Source organism: Petromyzon marinus, chromosome 11 (assembly GCF_048934315.1).
Source record: "Petromyzon marinus isolate PM22_M1 ecotype Great Lakes invasive population chromosome 11, UKy_Petmar_22M1.pri1.0, whole genome shotgun sequence".
NCBI lineage: Eukaryota > Metazoa > Chordata > Hyperoartia > Petromyzontiformes > Petromyzontidae > Petromyzon > Petromyzon marinus.
This window is the reverse complement of record NC_133677.1, coordinates 24,581,150-24,604,150: the sequence shown is the minus strand read 5'-3', so window position 1 is coordinate 24,604,150 and position 23,001 is coordinate 24,581,150. Positions and strand designations below refer to the sequence as shown.

The 23,001-nt window shown below is 46.6% G+C and overlaps 1 protein-coding gene across 1 annotated transcript in view; it reads left to right on the top strand.

Moving 5' to 3' along the window:
* Nucleotides 1–5,311, top strand: part of LOC142924250 (uncharacterized) — a 61,991-nt gene extending 56,680 nt beyond the window's left edge. The window contains exon 3 of the mRNA XM_076066236.1: nt 2,282–5,311. Within this exon, the coding sequence (XP_075922351.1) occupies nt 2,282–3,684 (1,403 nt within the window). The 3' untranslated portion in view covers nt 3,685–5,311. The remainder of the gene's footprint in view (nt 1–2,281) is intronic.
* The last annotated feature ends 17,690 nt before the right edge of the window (nt 5,312–23,001 follow it).

The window sequence follows — 23,001 nt, the reverse complement described above, 5'->3', positions numbered from 1 at the left end:
TGTGACCACGTTCTATACTGTTTCCTATAGTACTATAGTGTTGTGACCATGTGTATACTGTTTACTATAGTACTATAGTGTTGTGACCACGTCTATACTGTTTACTACAGTACTATAGTGTTGTGACCACGTGCATACTGTTTACTATAGTACTGTAGTGTTGTGACCACGTGTATGCTGTATACTACAGTACTATAGTCTTGTGACCACGTGTATACTGTTTACTATAGTACTATAGTGTTGGGACCACGTGTATACTGTTTACTACAGTACTATAGTGTTGTGGCCACGTGTATGCTGTTTACTATAGTATTATAGTGTTGTGACCACGTGTATACTGTTTACTATAGTACTATAGTGTTGTGACCACGTGTATACTGTTTACTATAGTACTATAGTGTTGGGACCACGTGTATACTGTTTACTACAGTACTATAGTGTTGTGACCACGTGTATACTGTTTCCTATAGTACTATAGTGTTGTGACCATGTGTATACTGTTTACTATGGTACTATAGTGTTGTGACCACGTGTATACTGTTTACTACAGTACTATAGTGTTGTGACCAAGTGTATACTGTTTACTATAGTACTGTAGTGTTGTGACCACGTGTATACTGTTTACTATAGTACTATAGTGTTGGGACCACGTGTATACTGTTTACTATAGTACTATAGTGTTGGGACCACGTGTATACTGTTTACTACAGTACTATAGTGTTGTGACCACGTGTATACTGTTTACTATAGTACTATAGTGTTGTGACCACGTCTATACTGTTTACTATAGTACTATAGTGTTGTGACCACGTGTATACTGTTTACTATAGTACTATAATGTTGTGACCACGTGTATACTGTTTACTACAGTACTATAGTGGTGTTACCACGTGTGTACTGTTTACTATAGTACTATAGTGTTGTGACCACGTGTACACTGTTTGCTACAGTACTATAGTGTTGTGACCACGTGTGTAATGTTTACTACAGTACTATAGTGTTGTGATCACGTGTGTAATGTTTACTACAGTACTATAGTGTTGTGACCACGTGTATACTGTTTACTACAGTACTATAGTGTTGTGACCACGTGTGTACTGTTTACTATAGTACTATAGTGTGACCACGTGTATACTGTTTACTACAGTACTATAGTGTTGTGACCACGTGTATACTCTTTACTACAGTACTATAGTGTTGTGACCAAGTGTGTACTGTTTACTACAGTACTATAGTGTTGTGACCACGTGTATACTGTTTACTATAGTACTGTAGTGTTGTGACCACGTGTATACTGTATTTGCTATAGTACTATAGGGTTGTGACCACGTGTATACTGTTTACTACAGTACTATAGTGTTGTGACCACGTGTGTACTGTTTACTACAGTACTATAGTGTTGTGACCACGTGTATACTGTTTACTATAGTACTATAGTGTTGTGACCACGTGTATACTGCGGGATTGTGGGTAATCGTCTCCCATGCTCGGTCTCAGTCGGTGTGCCTCACTCGTATAGTCAACATCCGTGCGAACCTATCTTGTTTACTATAGTACTATAGTGTTGTGACCACGTGTATACTGTTTACTACAGTACTATAGTGTTGTGACTACGTGTATACTGTTTACTACAGTACTGTAGTGTTGTGAATACGTGTGTGTGCGTAAAGCATTTTTTTATTTTGTGTCCATGTGTAGTGACTGTTCTTTAGTAACTGTACTGCAAGTGAAAGTCGTCCTACACAATAACCATCCTCTATCTCCTCTCCCTCACACCAGCCACGATTAAATGTAATTAATAAATTTGATTACTTTATATTAAATAATAAAAATATAAAAAGGTATTTTGTATTAATATTTTTTATATGAATACGGTATTTTTGGTTTGTGGAACGAATCATCTGAGTTTCCATTATTTCTTATGGGGGAAATTCGCTTTGATATACGAGTGCTTTGGATTAAGAGCACGTTTCCAGAAGGAATTATGCTCGCAATCCAAGGTTTCACTTTATTAGTTATTTTTCTATCTACGTGATTTTACCGAAAGAAACCAAAGAGTATGCTGTTGTTAGTTTAAATGTTTGGTAAGTAAGACTTAGTCTGTGCTGCTCTTCAGTTGCCTGGATGAAAAGTGGCCCAAGTTTTTCCCAATCCTGGCCTCCTGGCTCAAAAACTAAAAAACAAACTCGCAAGTCTGTCCCCAGGGTCACAACGCACTCACAGACACGGAGCAGGGAGATTCAGCTAATGACGCCGTTGATGTTTTTCGTAACTTTTGCAGAGAGCGATGAGAATGAGGATGAGGACCGGAAGGAGGAAGATTTCCCGGGCGCTGCAGAGAAAGAAAGGTGGAGGTCTCGGCCGAGCACCGAGTCCCTGGGCTCGTATGGCCGCGGCGTGGAGACGAAAGCGGCGGGCGCAGGGGAGGGGAAACAGCCCCGGCACCAAGCAGAGCTGTGCTCCTCACCTGAAGAATCCAGCTCCACTCAGGCCATCGCTCCCACTGGGGCCATCGCCTCCACCTCCACTCGGGCCATTGCCTCCATCTCTACTCGGGCCATCGCCTCCACCGCTGCCATCGCCTCCCCCGCTGCCATCGCCTCCACCTCCACTCAGGCCATCGCCTCCATCTCTACTCAGGCCATCGCCTCCCCCACTGATATCAACTCCACCTCCAATGCTTCCATCGCCTCCACCTCCACTCGGGCCATCGCCTCCACCTCCACTCGGGCCATCGCCTCCACCTCCACTCGGGCCATCGCCTCCACCTCTACTCAGGCCATCGCCTCCACCTCTACTCAGGCCATCGCCTCCACCTCCACGCAGGCCATCGTCTCCATCTCTACTCAGGCCATCGCCTCCCCCACTGATATCAACTCCACCTCCACTGCTTCCATCGCCTCCACCTCCACTCAGGCCATCGCCTCCACCTCCACTCGGGCCATCTTCTCCACCTCCACTCAGGCCATCGCCTCCACCTCTACTCAGGCCATCGCCTCCACCTCCACTCAGGCCATCGCCTCCACCTCTACTCAGGCCATCGCCTCCACCTCCACTCAGGCAATCGCCTCTACCTCCACTCGGGCCATCGCCTCCACCTCTACTCAGGCCATCGCCTCCACCTCTACTCAGGCCATCGCCTCCATCTCTACTCAGGCCATCGCCTCCACCTCTACTCATGCCATCGTCTCCACCTCAACTCAGGCCATCGCCTCTACCTCTACTCAGGCCATCGCCTCCACCTCTACTCAGGCCATCGCCTCCATCTCCACTCAGGCAATCGCCTCCACCTCCACTCGGGCCATCGCCTCCACCTCTACTCGGGCCATCGCCTCCACCTCTACTCAGGCCATCGTCTCCACCTCAACTCAGGCCATCGCCTCCACCTCTACTCAGGCCATCGCCTCTACCTCTACTCAGGCCATCGCCTCCATCTCTACTCAGGACATCGCCCCCACTGCTGCCATCGCCTACACCTCCAATCGGGCCATCGGCTCCACTGCTGCCATCGCCTCCATCTCTACTCAGGCCATTGCCTCCACCACTGATATCAACTCTACCCCCACTGCTGACATCGACTCCACCTTCACTCCTGCCATTGCCTCAACCTTCACTTCTGCCATCGCCTCCACTGCCACTATCGCCACCACCGCCACTCGCACCATCACCTCCACCCATGAGTAATCAAGCTAACCCCCAGGATTGGGAGCTCCCTGCTTTCCACCTGCCTCCACCTCCACCAGAGCCCTGGGCTCCTCCACCCCACCGTGATACCAGACCGGGCCCGGCACACGAGTCTTTTGCTCCCTGTTCTTCACGGCAGCGTTACCGCAAGTCCCGCAACAGCCGCCTTCCTCCCCGCCTCCGCAAACCTCCTCTCGAATCCTCAACTCCACTGCTGCCATCGCCTCCATCTCTACTCAGGCCATTGTCTCCACCACTGATATCAACTCTACCCCCACTGCTGACATCGACTCCACCTTCACTCCTGCCATTGCCTCAACCTCCACTTCTGCCATCGCTTCCACTGCCACTATCGCCACCACCGCCACTCGCACCATCACCTCCACCCATGAGTAATCAAGCTAACCCCCAGGATTGGGAGCTCCCTGCTTTCCACCTGCCTCCACCTCCACCAGAGCCCTGGGTTCCTCCACGCCACCTTGATACCAGACCGGGCCCGGCACACGAGTCTTTTGCTCCCTATTCTTCACGGCAGCGTTACCGCAAGTCCCGCAACAGCCGCCTTCCTCCCCGCCTCCGCAAACCTCCTCTCGAATCCTCAACTCCATCCGCATTGATTCGTCCCATCCACCCGGACCGAGAGCACCTTCCCCCCGGCCTCGCTCCACCTGCAGGGCAGCGGATCCCCCCCCAGCCCAGGTGCAACGGCCGGGGTCCCGCGTACGGAGTCCCAGGTGCCCCTTCTGCCTGGCACCACTCCCACGAGTCGCGCTTCACGCGGCGTCCCGCCCTCCTCCCCACGCCTCCACCGGATCAGTGGATTCCTCCCCACCTTCGTCCCAGCCGAGCGGCTCCTGCTCCACACTGGGCCACCCGTCCCACTTTTGTTCCATGCCGCTCCACAGATTTCCACGACAGACATCATCATCCGCCCCTTGTCCAACCCACACCACTGCATCACCATAGCCCGGCGACATTCACGGACTGCTCACACACGTGACTCCTGCTGGTCGGGTGACCGTGATGAACTATATGTGTCGCGTTGATGGCCATGTGATGGACATTGCTTTGAGTGGCAGAGCAGGTGGTTGTCATGATTAATACATTTGTGTTGTTATTGGACACTGCAGTGTGCGTGTGAGTTGCTGTGCGGTGCAACAGAGCACGTATTTGGTGTCGATCTTCGCGTGTGTGTGATTGTGTGGAGCGGTAGTGTCATGGTTAACGCTACACCGCGCTTCGAAACCCAGGTTTGACCCGAGTTAGCTTTCCGCACACGGCCACAGCCGGTGCAAGCAGTTGCGCAACTCGGTTGCACACAACTGAAGTCACTCTACACGTGGAAGTCTCTGCAACCAATTTGCTTGGCGATTGGTGGCCAGAACCACGAGCGATCCACACAGCACAGGGTGCTGGTCAGTCTGACCAACCACCCATTTCACCTGACTTTCCACAAAATCACCATTAATGTTCCTTTCCCGGGCAGTGACACCAACTCTGCCAAAGTGTGTTAGGAACTAATGCTGTGTATGTTCGGCAGAAACTCTGCACGATTCTGCTGATAAGACACTTAATTTCGAAACCATTTGAGAATGTCGTATTTATAATAAACGTGCACCATTTTTTAGCTGCTTGCCGCCCCTGTACATAGTACCTCTGTATTGATTACAAGTCCTGTGTGCTCACCATTGTACCATGGCATGTGCCTAGGTGGCACTACCGGATGGCTCCCATCCATAGCTGCCAGGCCATCGGCCAGCGCGATAAACATTCGACGCCAACCAACAAATATTTATTCCCACGAGGGGTGACGGGAACCGAACCAGGGATGTCCAGAGCAATCAACTCGTTAATGCGGGAGACCTGAATAGTTCCCGGCGCGTGACACAGTAACGCTGTTCGGCTGGCGACAGCACTCTGCTGCCGTATGCAACAACACACTCCACCCCGTTGACAACCTGGGACAGAACCGCGCCAATGCTGGTGTTGGTTGCGTCAGTATCAAGGACGCACGGCATGGCAAAGTCAGAGTAGCGGAGGGGAATTGCGAAGCGCAACAAATGCGGCTTCCTCCTCCCCCCAATGAAACCTCTGACCCATAACCGTCAAGGCGTGGAGAGGTTTTGCGAAGGTAGCGAACCCAGTGACAAACCGGCGATAATAAGACGCAAAACCAATAAAACTCTGCACCTGCATCATCAACGTGGGGGTCGGCCACGTCCGAACACACGTGGTTTTGTCGGGATCTATCGCAATGCCCGATTTACTGACAATATGACCGAGATACCGCACGGATTTCTGAAGGGGGTAACACTTCTGCGGCTTGAATTTGAGATGGGCCGCTCACATTTTAAGAAAGACAGCGCGTAACCAATCAAGATGTTCTTTGAACGTACGGCTGAAGACGATGACATCGTCGAGGTATTGTAAGCATGAGTCCCATTGAAGTCCAGCCAGCACCAGCTCCATCAGTCATTGGAACGTAGCCGGTGCTGCGTGGAGTCCCATGGGAAGCTGATTTAATTCAAACAGGCCTTGAGGTGTTCGAAAAGCCGTTTGGGTTTAGAGGCCTCATTTAGTGGCAAATGCCAAAATCCGGACAGGAGATCAAGGGTGGAGAAGTTCTGTGCTCCCGCCAGAGCGTCCAGGGAATCGTCCATCCGAGGGAGAGGATACGCGTCAGCCACCGATATCTTATGAAGCTTCCTAAAGTCGACACACAACTGCAAGCTACCATCGTGCTTCTTAATGTGGTGGGTAATTGTCAGGCGTAATACGCCGCCACCACTACTGGAAAATATGTAGCTGCAGTCAGGGCCCAACAGGCGGCAATAGCGGGTCCGGCCTGTACCAAGTAGGACTCGTAGGTAAGGCAATTTGGAGGGCGGTTTGGAACCGGAGGTGGACACCCCAGGCCCCCAGTGGGGGCTGGGGGATTGCGCCGACATCCCCGGGGCCGGTGGGTCGTCGTCCTCTTCATCTGGAGACCTGGTACGTATTGTTCGCCTAGTCTCCATAATCTATAGTTAATTAACTAACGTTTGGCCACTTCCAACACCAGTTGTAGTGGGCTCAAATGGAGACTCAGGCTTCTATAGGAGACAACACGTTTATTTAACATTAACACGCTAAAACTAGATTCAAAGTTTTCGTGACTGCAGGAATTACTCTTTGGTTTTTTTCGGTTAAGTCACGTTGACAGAAAAAAAAAAAAATAATAGAATACGCCGTTTTTCTAGTGTCGCTCCTCCTATAATTTTGTTGACGGACAAATGGACAAAGGGCACAATAGCTTAGTGTTTGTGTATGTATATGTTATGTTTTTAAGAGAAGACAAGTTTGTAAATATATTTTTGCCCCGGGAAACGCTGGGTACTTCCCGCTGGTACTGATATTAAAATATATATTTTAAACTGTGCCAAAATCAATCAAAACGAACAACAGTAGATCAGAATTAAATCTACAATGCTTGATATTTTATCATCCGCATAGGCGAGTGATGGTCAGGATGTTGTGTATGTGTAGTCACATAGAATTGGTCACTACATAGCATAGCGCTGGCTGCTGGCAGGGAAGGGGATCTGCAGAGTGAAGCAGCCCTGATTGACAGCAGACCACGTGATAGACCTGAGAAGGATCTCGGGTAGGACACGTCGAGATCCTGCTAGTAGATTCTAGAAGGGGAGCGTGGCCGGAGGGGAGCGAGGCCGCGCTAAGAGGATTAAAGGGGACCCCGAGCAGGGGATGAGGGCCATCGTTTGGAGTGGGATCGCCGTCGTCATCGTCGTCGTTGCTGTTGAAGATCGTCGCCTTCGCCGCTCTCGTCATCCACTTGATAATTGTGCTGCTAGCAGTAGTTGCCTGTCTTAGTTCAGCGCCGTCAGTGTCAGATGGCGAGCGTTGTGTTGTAGGCTAGCCACGAGTGAGAGTTGCGTTTAAGCGAGGGACAGAGCGTTGTATTACAGCAGAGAGTGTGTAACAGTATGCTCGGTGTGTAATTAAAGAATTGCCTCGAAGAAGTTACGTCTCCAAGTTAGTCACTATATATTTTTTCATGGGCATGGCTAGAGTTGTCACCTGTCCAGGAATTACCATTTGTGTTTAGGTGGTGGGTATTCATTCTTACGAGATATAGCACCCGCATTGTGTCGTTTACTGTGTAGTTCTGATAATTCTACACTGAGTGCTGACTGAGAAATCTGTCCAGGCTTGGTCTACAGTCAAAAATGTGGCAATCTCATAGCAGCACCCTCCTGCGTCTCCAGTGTGAATATGCTGTAGAGTAAGTTTTCAACGCAGCGTATGTTTGCATGCTGAACTTCTTTCGCACCGTACGCAGGCAACCATGCTTATTGGAGGTGCGGGGGAATAACAAATTGAACAAAAAGAACAGGGACACAACTTGAAAACATAGAAGTGCATTTATACGTGGGGCGGTTGTTGAAGGGGGAGAGGGATGAAAATTATTAAGAGAGGCGTATCAGGGCAGAGCACAGTGCTGATTGGAATCTGAACTTAAATCATGAAACGTAACAAAGCCATTTTCCTAAAGCAGAACGTTTTTTAATCAGTGGATATGACCTGCAACAACAGATGCATCACAAACATGGCCATTGACGAAGACAATGGAACCAATGTTGAGAAGTGCACAAGGAAGCATAGAGATGCACATGCTAGGAATTAAACTGAGAATGGAAGACGGACACGTCAATTGGACATCATATAATTTTAGTTTAGAAAGGTGGGGTGAGGCAGGACACACAACTTGAAGAGATGACGGCCGGTGGTCGTGACTAACGTGGGAATGGGAGCTAAAGGAGGGAACACAACCAATAGAGCGTCCACTGCGAAGATGGATCGAATAAATCAACCGGTGGGCAGTAGCCAGACAGATTTTTGCATTGCAAATCCGCAAGAGATGGTGATGGCTTCGGACAGAAGTGGAGAAATCACGGCTGGAGATGGTGACGGCTGCATAAGCAGCTTTGGAAAACATTTACACGATATCACCTTCAAAAACAACCATTCACTAAAACACATTTTCATTAAATGTGTATTCAGAAAGATAAACTAAAACAGTACAGGAATTATATCGTCTTTATTTTGCAAATTTTACAATAAAGGGTATGTTTTTTCATTGCACTAGTTTAAGATAAAAACATTTTTTTGCCGAAATAATGACATTAATAGGCACATTAATTGAAAGTGCAATTTTAAATAAACCGTGTAATTATTCGATAGTTTTGGTTAGAGTCTGTGCCTGTGTTAGAGTGCCAGAAAAAGTCCTGGCAAGGATTATTCAACATCACCTTGCCAGGCATGCTGAGAAGAGGATTGGGGAGCCCCATTGTGGTTTCAGGCCAGGGCAGCCACAGATGCCACATCTTCCTTCCGTTTGCTACAGCAGAGGAGTGTTGAATTCCGACAGGACTTACATCTCTGCTTTATTGACCTGGTCAATGCCTATGATACCATCAATAGGTCTGGACTCTGGGTTGTTCTTCATGCTTTCGGAGTCTCTGACTCTCTGCTCACAATAATTAAGGACTTCCATGATATTGAGCAGGGCCGAGTAAAGCTTCTTGGCCGGAAGACAAAGCTATTCCCCGTTAACCTTGGGGTTCGACAGTAATGTCCTCTGGCTCCGTACACTGTTTAAAATATTTTTGGTCCACGTCGTTCGAGAAACCTTCCATGTCCGTACCGGAGCAATCTATATCTGATATAGATACAATGGGAGGCGGATTGATGCCCGGGTGCGCTTGAGAGCTTGCTCCCGATTTGTCATCCATGTTACGTATGCGAATGATCTAGACCTGGAGTGTGCCACTAGACAGGGGTGGGGAACGTCCGGCCGGCCGGCCATGAGGCCTGCGAAATCATTTGGTCTGGCCCTGCCAAGGCAACCGCAGGCGGGACTCGAAATTCAATCAATCTTGGAGCAAACCTGGAAAAGCAGTTGCGAGTAGCAACATCATCAATACCAGCTAACATCATCAATGCCAGCTAATATCTCCACACGCCTCACCAAAGAGAAGCAGTTCCAGCCATCGCATTAGGGGTGAGTTAACTAAATGTTTGACCAAATATAATAGGCTCATTTTTAAGTTGATGATTTTGTATGGCCCGCGAATGATGTTATAAATATCCAAATGGCCCTTGGCACAAAAAAGGTTCCCCACTCCTGCGCTAAGAGGTGGGGTCTTAACCATCAGCCCCACCAAAACTAAGCACCTGCCTCGCTATGTTGTGCCATTAAACAAGGGGTGGGCAATTTTTTTTACTCGCGGGCCACAATGGGTTCTAAAATTTGACAGACGGGCCGGGCAAGGAACAGATGGATGGAGTGTTTGTGTGAACTAATATAAATGACATGTAAAAATCATTACATGAAAGGATTTGGCCTTTAACAGGTAGCAAAGCATTTATTTGCAAGGCAATTTAACAAATTGCACGAACATGAACAATACAAAAACATGTCGTAACGTGACTGATCAAACATCATGAAAACATCTGAGGCCTGCGCCCAAACCAATTACCACATTCCCGGACAAAGTGCTCCATCTAATGGGGAAATGAGGGCATTACAGGTGAAAGGTAAAATTTAATTTAATAATATTTGGACAAGTTCGGGGGGCCGGATTAAAAAGCCCAGCCCATGTCTGCATTAAATCCTCCACCCCTTAACTCCCCATTGGTAATGGGGCAGTTGTAAATTAGATGGTTTTCCACATCTGGATAGTGTGCTTATGACCAACTCCGGTTTGACAGAAGAGGTCTCACTCCGAATCAGTCGAGCGGCATTATCTTTTCATCGGTTGCATGACGCTGTGTGGAAGCTACCTGATATCTGTCGCTCCACAGCAGTCTTCGGATCTTCTCGGCCACGGTCATGCCCTTCCTTCTCGATGCTTGCCAAACGTGGACCCCCCTAATGGAACATCTTCGCCGGTAATAAACATTCAGGATGGCCTTCCTACGATCCATCCTGGGTTTAACCAGGCTGGATTGTGTGAGCTCACAATCCTTTACAGATCTGAACAAAGTCCCATCGGTAAGCGCCTCCAGCAGGTAATGCTACATTGGCTGGGTCATGTACCACGCCTCCCTAACCACTGCATTAAAGGGGTCTAAACAGGCGCGGCACGGGCTAGAGAAGAGATTAAATGATGTGGTACAAGAGGATGTGGAACTGAATTGACTTGCGAATGACTGGTACCAGCAGTGTAAAGAGCGGCCTATGTGGAGGAGACTCATGATGGACGATACTGGGCAGTTGGAGGTAGTCGCCCTCCAGCAACAACAGAGGGCAGCAGAGAGACGCTCACAACAACGAGCAGAGCCTCAGGCGGATAAAACACATCAAGTTGGCACAGTAGGGGAGGCACAGCTTACACATCTGCCACTCATCTCAGTCAAACCATGGCAGCTGGATCTGACCCGTGATCACGTGGCCATAAAGTGCACTTAGCCTGGCACAAGTGCCGTGGCAACGTCACCGCCACTTAGTGGCGTTTGTTGTCCGTGTGTGTGTGTGCAATTGTGGTGACTCATTTCGCCCCTTACGACAAGCCAGCATCAGGATGCAAGGTATTTGAACATAAAATGTTTTTATAAATTTGTATGTATTTTATGTTTCACACAACGATCCCGACAGTCCTCGACTTATGAACTCAATTAGTTCCTGGGACCCGTTCGTGAGTCAAACGGTTTGTAAGTGGGAACACAATAATGTACACACGTGCGCGCACGCACACACGAGCACAAACACTGGAAGCGCGAGGATGACACAACTCGTGGAGGATCGCTCCGCTGAAAAAAGAATAGATCCTCGGTTCAGTTTGCAAGTGCGAGTTCGCGTTGTAATTCTCAATGTTAAAACATGTTTCATGGTAGCTGGTTCCTAAGTGCGGAAATTCGTAAGTCGAGTGTTCGTAAGTCGATGCCTGCATGTATGTGTAATGTTTATTTGTTACTGTAAACGGAAAAATCCGTGTAGCCAGTAACCCAGCTAGTTTCGGTGGAAACAGCTGGAACCCACTAACAGAGTTAATGTTGTGGTGGAGAGAAACCCAGCCAGTAAGGAAACTCGAGGCATAGATTATTGTAATAGTAGTATGACTTACATTGCTATAGCAGCGTTGATGAAAAATACTTGAATAACACATTTAGCATTATCTTATTGCAATATATTAAAGTGTAATGGCAAATTAAAACGACGCGAAACAATTTAGCAATCCTGTACAGCGATACACGTAATCAAATTAAGTTAATTGCAAACGCTGAAACACGTACATATTAGTGAACATATCGTGGATAGAAGAAACTGATTAAACAAAATATCCATACAATTAAAACATCAATGAAGCAGGTTGCTGGAATGGATGCTCCAGGCGCCACTCTACGCGTGAGTGGTGCCAGTGGACTGAGAGGCCGTGCCAGGAGTCGCTGTCGCTGGCTGCTCAATGACCACCACCCTCTCGGCCGCTGCAGGGAGGGCGCGGCGCTGAGCCTTGAACTTCAGCTTCCCGTCTTCAGTCAAGCAGCAGCTCACGCTCTGCGGGTCCACGTCCCTGGGCAGCTGCGTCTCCCTGTGGAACTCCTGGCAACTGTGGCTGTAGCTGCCGCTGCTGACTTCTCCGCTCTTCACCTCGCGCCGTCCGGCCACCACCAGCTTGTCTCCAGACACCTTCACGGCCAGGTCCTGTGGGGAGAAGTCCTGCACGTCCAGGGACGCGACAAACCCGCCTCCCTGCTCCTGTGGATCTTCAATCTGGAACCCACTGCTCACGGCCGGCTGCTGCAGCAGTGCGTCTCCGAGGCTGCCCGGAGCCCGCGTGTGGCTGCTGAGCTGATCGACTCCACGGAAGATTCTCTCCATCCTCTCAATCTCGCTCCTCATGTCTCGCTGCAGCTGCTGGAAGAGACTTTCACCGCGGGGGTTCCAGACCGGCCAGCCTGGCCAGACGTTCCTCTCCTTCACGTGCATCGCAGGAAAGTAAACACTCAGGGCCATGCTTGTTGATGTGCTAGTTTAGAGAAGACGTCACACAGCTGAACCCCAGGTTTGAGTCACTGCTATTTGCTGTGGATGAGGGAAGCCCTGGGAGCAGCTGCGTCATTCTGGACGCTTCTGGCTCCCCTGGAATCTGCTCGTAGCTACTGCCAGGGCGATAAAAGCAGCTCCTGTAGCTGCACTGGCAGAACATCGGCAGAGGAAGGAGCAGCGCTCACAGCGCTAACAGGTGAAGCGAGCGTCACTGTGAAGCACATCAACAAGCAAGCATAAGATGTCCTTAATTAACGCTAAGACACATATTAATCAAAAACGCTAAGACACCTATTAGCAACATAAGTAAGGATGAGCGTTTTTTGCTTTCTCAATTAAAAAAGAGAGAGGACATCGTCATCATCTCAGCCGACAAGGGCAATTTCACTGTCCTCATGGAAAAAAAAAATACAATAACAAAATTCAGGACCTACTGAATGATGGTAGATTTACCAAAATCAATAGAGATCCCACCAACCGCCTTGTTACAAAAACCAACAATATCATCACTGATTCAACATCTTTAATCGAACCAACCAAGCGGCTTTCCTTAAAACCCTCTGCTGCTAGACCACCCAGACTTTATGGCTTAACAAAAATCATAAAGAAGATACACCCCTTCATCCTATCGTCTTCATTATTGACTCACTCACCTACAAACGGGCCCCATTTCTGTCTCAGACCTTACAACCATTCACTGGTAAGACCACCTCAGCTGTACTTAAATCAGCTCACTTGGTATCGTTAATTAATGACATCTCACTATTTCCAGGTGATTTGCTTGTCAGTTTCGATCTAGTATCGTTGTTTACTAAAGTTCCTGTGCCTTACACCGTTGCAATCATTGACGATTTGGTCCAACAAGGATTGAATGCTGATGTACCGGCCCTGGTTGGACACTGCCTCACCAACACTTACTTCACCTGGAATGGAACACTATACAAAGAAGTTGAAGCTACCCCAATGGGTTCGCCCTTATCTCCAGTTGAAGCCAATTTTTAATGGAAACATATTTTGAGACAGATGCCATCCAGGCATCCACCCTACGTCCTTGTCTAAGAGGTACATAGATGACACGTTCCTCATCTGGCCACATGGCCTACCAGCTTTGGGCCAATTCTTCAACCACATCAATTCCATACACCCAGCGATCAAATTCACCATGGAGGTGGAAAAGGATGGCAAATTACCATTCTTGGATGTTTTCATCGTACAGAGACCAGATGGCTCAATGGGACAATCTGTCTACAGGAAAGCCACCCATACGAATGCCTAACAAAACCTGACTCCCACCACCATCCATCCCAGAAGAATTCTCTCATCAAAACTCTACACCATAGAGCTCGATGTATTTCCGACCATCACCACCTAGCCAGTGAACTGGAACACGTACACCAAGCCCTCAAAATGAATGGATATTCAGAATACACAATCCGAAAAGCTATCACCCCAACTGTTGGGAAAGAACCATCTCAGTAACCAATCAAAACCATCACCTTGCCATATATAGCAGGGGTCACCAAAATATTTCTAAACTCATGAGGAAACACAAGATCCAGGTTCGATTCAACACAGTACATACAATTTGTGATCTGATCCCATCTGTGAAGGATGTGATCCCTGACATGCAATACCCCGGCGTCTAAAAACTAAGCTGTGTCTGCGGCAGTAGTTACATTGGGGAAATTAAGTGACATGTTTCGGACTATGTTCGTGAACATAAGCCAGATCTGAAACACGGTAGGACCAATACCTCAGCCGTGGCTGATCATTGTTTTAATGCTGTGGGCATACACGAAATTGATTTTTCCAAGACGAAGGTACTCTGCAAACCCACTGCCTATCAGCAAAGATTCGTTCATGAAGCAATGCAGATGTGTAAACACAGACACAATTTCAACCGAGAAGATGGGTACAAACTGAGCAATCATTGGAAGGACATTGTTAACCAGTTTAAGTCATAACGGGCCATTATGTTCCCAGCCTACCACCTTCCAATATTAGTTGTTTTTTTCGGCTCTCTGAGTTTTTTACATTAACAGATGTCATTTCTCACTAACACAGCTACCTCGTGTGCCATCCTCGAGGCTGCTGCTTCAGGATCTCCCATTAACATACTAATCTCTCACATTAACATAGCCACCTTGGCGCACTCGCCGTGAAGGAGTCTCGGCGATCTTGCATTGACATGCTAATTTCTGCCTGGCAGCCCTGTGATTGGTGGAAAGCCCACCACCGCCGCGGTCGCTACCCACCACTTGCAATGGCATTGGCTGCTGACATTTGGGCTATGCCCTTTTCAAAGCTTTATAAGCAGTTGTCTTTAGCAGCTAACCCCACTTTTCCTGATGACGACCGCTCATGTTGCGATTGAAACGTCGTGAAATTTTTATTATTTTTTTGGTTATTTTTTCTCTCTACGTGACTTTACCGAAAGACCCAAACAATATGAATTCCTGCAGACATGAACGCTTTAAGTCAAGGTTGATTAAATGGCAAGTATTGGAGATTTAATTCTGATACAATTATGTTCGTTTTTATTGATTTTGGTGCAGTTTATAATAATTATTTTTATATCAGTATTTACGTAACTACACTCATTTCCATTCGGCTGTACTCAGCTCACCATTCCTTTGAACTAATAAAAAACTTCTGCTTAACAATTATTAAACATCCTCAGTTGTGTGTCATTAGGTTCAGTATACAAACTGGACTAACAACATTTGGTTTTATGCAACAAAAACTTTATTTCAAAATGTATTTAAAAAAAAGTGTACTGACGAAAGCAACAAATTTGACGTTCTAAATTATATTGTACGTGTACTGCATACAATGTTAACAGTAAGAGCTCAAAGCAGGAACGTACATGTTCACCAAATAACTATATTCGTGTGTAAACAATAAATTGCTTACAATATTGTACTTAATGTTGCCCGGTGAAATGAATTCTAAATCTAATGAGTCGCATTGAAAATAACATCCTACAGGCTGTTAATATTACTGTTTAGATACGACACATTACATGTCTTTAACATTCTCATGAAGACAAATTACAAAATGCATGACATTGTATCACACTGAATTCCAGCACGAATACTGTTAAATAGTTAGACTACTGGAATGGATGCTCCAGGCACCACTCTACGCGTGAGTGGTGCCAGTGGACTGAGAGGCCGTGCCAGGAGTCGCTGTCGCTGGCTGCTCAATGACCACCACCCTCTCGGCCGCTGCAGGGAGGGCGCGGCGCTGAGCCTTGAACTTCAGCTTCCCGTCTTCAGTCAAGCAGCAGCTCACGCTCTGCGGGTCCACGTCCCTGGGCAGCTGCGTCTCCCTGTGGAACTCCTGGCAGCTGTGGCTGTAGCTGCCGCTGCTGACTTCTCCGCTCTTCACCTCGCGCCGTCCGGCCACCACCAGCTTGTCTCCAGACACCTTCACGGCCAGGTCCTGTGGGGAGAAGTCCTGCACGTCCAGGCTGGCCGGTCTGGAACCCCCGCGGTGAAAGTCTCTTCCAGCAGCTGCAGCGAGACATGAGGAGCGAGATCGAGAGGATGGAGAGAATCTTCCGTGGAGTCGATCAGCTCAGCAGCCACACGCGGGCCCCGGGCAGCCACGGAGACGCACTGCTGCAGCAGCCGGCCGTGAGCAGTGGGTTCCAGATTGAAGATCCACAGGAGCAGAGAGGCGGGTTTGTCGCGTCCCTGGACGTGCAGGACTTCTCCCCACAGGACCTGGCCGTGAAGGTGTCTGGAGACAAGCTGGTGGTGGCCGGACGGCGCGAGGTGAAGAGCGGAGAAGTCAGCAGCGGCAGCTACAGCCACAGCTGCCAGGAGTTCCACAGGGAGACGCAGCTGCCCAGGGACGTGGACCCGCAGAGCGTGAGCTGCTGCTTGACTGAAGACGGGAAGCTGAAGTTCAAGGCTCAGCGCCGCGCCCTCCCTGCAGCGGCCGAGAGGGTGGTGGTCATTGAGCAGCCAGCGACAGCGACTCCTGGCACGGCCTCTCAGTCCACTGGCACCACTCACGCGTAGAGTGGTGCCTGGAGCATCCATTCCAGTAGTCTAACTATTTAACAGTATTCGTGCTGGAATTCAGTGTGATACAATGTCATGCATTTTGTAATTTGTCTTCATGAGAATGTTAAAGACATGTAATGTGTCGTATCTAAACAGTAATATTAACAGCCTGTAGGATGTTATTTTCAATGCGACTCATTAGATTTAGAATGTTTCATTTCACCGGGCAACATTAAGTACAATATTGTAAGCAATTTATTGTTTACACACGAATATAGTTATCTGGTGTACATGTACGTTCCTGCTTTGAGCTCTTACTGTTAACATTGTATGCAGTACACGTACAATATAATTTAGAACGTTTAATTTGTTGCTTTCGTCAGTACACTTTTTAAAAAATACATTTTGAAATAAAGTTTTTGTTGCATAAAACCAAATGTTGTTAGTCCAGTTTGTATACTGAACCTAATGACACACAACTGAGGATGTTTAATAATTGTTAAGCAGAAGTTTTTTATTAGTTCAAAGGAATGGTGAGCTGAGTACAGCCGAATGTAAACGAGTGTAGTTACGTAAATACTGATATAAAAATAATTATTTGAAACTGCGCCAAAATCAATAAAAACTAACATAATTGTATCAGAATTAAATCTCCAATACTTGACATTTAATCAACCTTGATTCAAAGCTTTCATGACTGCAGGAATTCATATTGTTTGGGTCTTTAGGTAAAGTCACGTAGAGAGAAAAAATAAGAAAACATAATAAAAATATCACGACGTTTCAATCGCAACACGAGCGGTCGTCATCAGGAAAAGTGGGGTTAGCTGCTAAAAACAACTGCTTATAAAGGTATAAAGGTTTGAAAAGGGCGTGGCCCAAATGTCAGCAGCCAATGCCAATGCAAGTGGTGGGTAGCAACCGCGGCGGTGGTGGGCTTTCCACCAATCACAGGGCTGCCAGGCAGAAATTAGCATGTCAATGCAAGATCGCCGAGACTCCTTCACGGCGAGTGCGCCAAGGTGGCTATGTTAATGTGAGAGATTAGCATGTTAATGGGAGATCCTGAAGCAGCAGCCTCGAGGATGGCACACGAGGTAGCTGTGTTAGTGAGAAATGACATCTGTTAATGTAAAAAATCAGAGAGCCGAAAAAAACAACTAATATCAGAAGGTGGTAGGCTGGGAACATCATGGCCCGTCATGACTTAAACTGGTTAATAACGTACTTCCAATGATTGCTCAGTTTGTACCCAAGTCTGTTGAAATTGTGTCTGTGTTAACCCATCTGGACGGCTTCATTAACGAATCTTTGCTGATAAGCAGTGGGTTTGCAGAGTAACTTCGTCTTGGAAAAATCAATTTCGTGTATGCCCACAGCATTAAAACAATGATCAGCCATGGCTGAGGTATTGGTCCTACCGTGTTTCAGATCTGCCTTATGTTCACGAACACGGTCCGAGACATGTCACTTAGTTTCCCCAATGTAACTACTGCCGCAGACGCAGCTTAGTTTTTAGACGTCGGGGTATTGCATGTCAGGGATCACATCCTTCACAGATGGGATCAGATCACAAATGTTATGTACTGTGTTGAATCGAACCTGGATCTTGTGTTTGCTCATGATTTTGGAAATATTTTTGGTGACCCCTGCTATGTATGGCAAGGTGATGGTTTTTATTGGGTCCTCAGATGGTTCCTTCCCAATGGTTGGGGTGATAGCTTTTCGGATTGTGTAGTCTAAATATCCATTCATCTTGAGGCCTTGGTGTACGTGTTCCAGTTCACTGGCTAGGCGGTGATGGTCGGAAATACATCGAGCTCTATGGTGTAGAGTTATGTTGAGAGAATTCTTCTGGGATGGATGGTGGTGGGAGTCAGGTTTTGTTAGGCATTCATATGGGTGGCTTTCCTGTAGACATAGTGTACCATTGAGCCATCTGGTCTCTGTACGATTAAAACATCCAAGAATGTTAATTTGCCATCCTTTTCCATCTCCATCGTGAATCTGATCGCTGGGTGTATGGAATTGATGTGGTTGAAAAATTGGCCCAGAGCTGGTAGGCCATGTGGCCAGATGACGAACGTGTCATCTATGTACCTCTTAGACAAAGCCGTAGGGTGGATGCCTGGATGGCATCTGTCTCAAAACATTTTTCCATGAAAACATTGGCTATAACTGGAGATAAGGGAGAACCAATTGGGGTAACTTCACCTTGTTTATAGAATGTTCCATTCCAGGTGAAGTAAGTGTTGGTGAGGCAGTGTCTAACCAGGGCCGGTACATCAGCATTCAATTCCAGTTTGGAGCAAATCTTCAATGATTGCAATGGTGTCAGGCACAGGAACTTTGGTAAACAACGATACTAGATCGAAACTGACAAGCAAATCACCTGGAAATGGTGAGATGTCCTTAAATAACGATACCAAGTGAGCTGATTTAAGTACAGCTGAGGTGGTCTTACCAGTGAATGGTTGTAAGGTCTGATACAGAAATGGGGCCAGTTTGCAGGTGGGTGAGTTAATGATGAAGACGATAGGATGAAGAGGTGTATCTTCTTTATGATTTTTGGTAAGCCATAAAATCTGGGTGGTCTAACAGCAGAGGGTTTTAAGGAAAGCTGCTTGGTTGGTTCGATTAAAGATGTTGAATCAGTGATGATATTGTTGGTTTTTGTAACAAGGCAGTTGGTTGGATCTCTATTGATTTTGGTACAGCTACCATCATTCAGTAGATCCTGAATTTTGTTATTGTATGGTTTTTTTTCCATGATGACAGTGACATTGCCCTTGTCGGCTGAGAAGATGACGATGCCCTCTCTCTTTTTTAATTGAGAAAGCTCAAAGCGCACATACTTACTGATGTTGCTAATAGGTGTCTTAGCGTTTTTGATTAATATGTGTCTTAGCGTTAATTAAGGACATTTTTCGATTTGAAGCTTTCGTGACTGCAAGGATTCATCTTATTTGGTTCTTTCAGTAAAATCACGTAGAATGAGAATAAAATAATAAAATATAACAATTAAATTCTCACGACGTTTCGGCCACAACACAATTGGCCTTCTTCAGGTGAAGGAACAAAAAACTGTCGGGACGACAGAGCTCCAATGAACGCTGCTAAGATTCGTAGCGTCTTTTAAGCTGGTTGAGAAAAGAGAGGCACCTTGACAAAGGGGTGAACATATCAAACAGGAGAATTTATCATTGAAATAGCTGATGGATTTAGCTTGTGACTGGTCACAGAAATAGCTATGTTAAAGTCAAAGCCTACACATCCACAGAGGCACCTAGTACAAATCAAACGGGAGACTTTAGCATTGAATAGCTGAGGGATTAGCTTGTGACTGTCGGGACGACAGAGCTCCAATGAACGCTGCTAAGATTCGTAGCGTCTTTTAAGTTGGTTGAGAGAAGAGAGGCACCTTGACAAAGGGGTTAACATATCAAACAGGAGAATTTATCATTGAAATAGCTGACGGATTTAGCTTGTGACTGGTCACAAAAATAGATATGTTAAATTCAAAGCCTACACATCAACAGAGGCACCTAGTACAAATCAAACAAGAGATTTTAGCATTGAATAGCTGAGGGATTAGCTTGTGACTGGTCAACGAAATAGCTATGTTAAAGTCAAAGCCTACACATCCACCGAGGCACCTCGTACAAGGATGCAAAAAGGGGGATGCAACAACTCAAATATCATACAGTAAACCGATGTGAAAAAACCTGAGTCCAAATTACATCAATATAATAAATGTACTCAATATATTCTTCAATAAGCAGAGCTCATAACAGCAACTGGGTATGCACTACACTATATAATGAATACCATATAGTAAACAGATGAAAAAAACTAAAATATAAACTACCTCAATGTTAACAATAAACTCTATATATTCTCCAATCAGCTGAGCTACCAACAATAAGTCGTTATATATCACGATGCTATATGGCGAAAAAATGGGTGGATTCTTACCCTCCACATCAGCACCACGGACAGCTACCAGCCCCGTTCAGACGGATGAGTCCATCCATGGTCGGTACAGACGGAGGAGAGAAACAGCTGCGAGGCGCTGTTATAATCATGTTATAAACCATACCATTAACCGTGGTGTGAGAAGTATTAAGAGTCAATGCCAGTGAAAGAGCTGCCGTCTGAAGATCACCATAAAATTATTAATTAAGAACCGCAATGGTTTAAAACATCTTTCCAATGGTTACTAAGCCAGAATCCATCTTCTCGGTTGAAATTGTCTCTGTGCTTGTATATGTGGATAGCCTCATGAACGAATCTCTCATGGTAGCCGGTTGGCTTGCACAGAACCTCCGTCTTTGAGAAGTCAATGTCATGTGAGCCCACTGAATTATAACAGTGATCTGCCACGGCGGAGGAGTTCGTTCTAATGTGTTTCAAGTCTGCTTTATGTTCGCGGATGCGGTCCGAGATATGTCGTTTGGTTTCTCCAATGTAGCTACTACCACAGAGGCACTTTAGTTTGTAAACACCCGGGTACTGTATGTCTGGAACAGCATCTTTTACAGATGGAACCAGATCACGGATTTTATGTACTGTGTTGAATCGGACCTGGATCTTGTGTTTATTCAGGATTTTGTAGATCGTTTTAGTGACCCCTGCAATGTAGGGTAAGGTGATGGTTTTGAGTGGCTCCACAAGAGGATCCTTCTTCATAACTGGAGTGATGGCTTTGCGGATTGTGTAGTCGGAGTAACCATTAGCCCTGAGAGCCTGGTGTACGTGTTTGAGTTCACTGGTAATGTGTTCTTGGTCGGAATGCATTGGGCTCCATGGTATAGAGTCTTGATGAGGGAGTTCTTCTGGGATGGATGGTGGTGGGAATCCGGTTTCAAGTAAGCATCTGTATGGGTAGCTTTCCTGTAGACAGAGTGGCTCATTGAACCGCCAGGTCTCCTTTTAATTAAGATATCCAAAAAGGGTAGCTTTCCATCTTTTTCCACCTCCATGGTAAATCTGATGGCTGGGTGTATGGAATTGATGTGGTTGAAGAATTGGCCCAGAGCTGGTAGGCCATGTGGCCAGATGACGAACGTGTCATCTATGTACCTCTTAGACAAAGCCGTAGGGTGGATGCCTGGATGGCATCCGTCTCAAAACATTTTTCCATGAAAACAGTGGCTACAACTGGAGATAAGGGCGAATCCATCGGGGTAGCTTCAACTTGTTTGTACAATGTTCCATTCCAGGTGAAGTAAGTGTTGGTGAGGCAGTGTCTAACCAGGGCCGGTACATCAGCATTCAATCCTTGTTGGACCACATCTTCAATGAGTGTAATGGTGTCAGGCACAGGAACTTTGGTAAACAACGATACTAGATCGAAAGTGACAAGCAAATCACCTGGAGATAGTGAGATGTCCTTAATTAACGATACCAAGTGAGCTGATTTAAGTACAGCTGAGGTGGTCTTACCAGTGAATGGTTGTAAGGTCTCAGACAGAAATCGGGCCAGTTTGTGGGTGGGTGAGTTAATGATGAAGATGATAGAACGAAGTGGTGTATCTTCTTTATGGATTTTTGGTAAGCCATAAAATCTGTGTGGTCTAGCAGCAGAGGGTTTTAAGGAAAGCCGCTTGGTTGGTTCGATTAAAGATGTTGAATCAGTGATGATATTGTTGGTTTTTGTAACAAGGCGGTTGGTGGGATCTCTATTGACTTTGGTATAGCTACAATCATTCAGTAGGTCCTGAATTTTGTTATTGTATGTGTTTTTTTTTCCATGATGACAGTGACATTGCCCTTGTCGGCTGAGAGGATGACGATGTCCTCTCTTTTTTTTAATTGAGGAAGCTCAAAGCGCTCATCCTTACTGATGTTGCTAATAGGTGTTTTAGCGTTTTTGATTAATGTGTCTTAGCGTTAATTAAGGACATCTCATGCTTCCATGTTGATGTGCTTCACAGTGAGGCTCGCTTCAGCTGTTAGCGCTGCTCCCTGCTCTTCCGATGTTCTGCCAGTGCAGCTACAGGAGCTGCTTTTATAGCCCTGGCAGTAGCTACGAGCAGATGCCAGGGGCAGCCAGAAGAATCCAGAATGACGCAGCTGCTCCCAAGAGCGTGACTCGTGTCTCGGGCTGCAATCTGTGAGCAGTTTACTGCCATGGAATTCGCTCTGCACTGATAATTCACTATGTAACACGATTTTTGTTCCTGGGTAGTAAGTGTTATTTTCTAATTGCTTATGCCTCAAAACTATATAAAATGGGTATTATTATTCCCCATA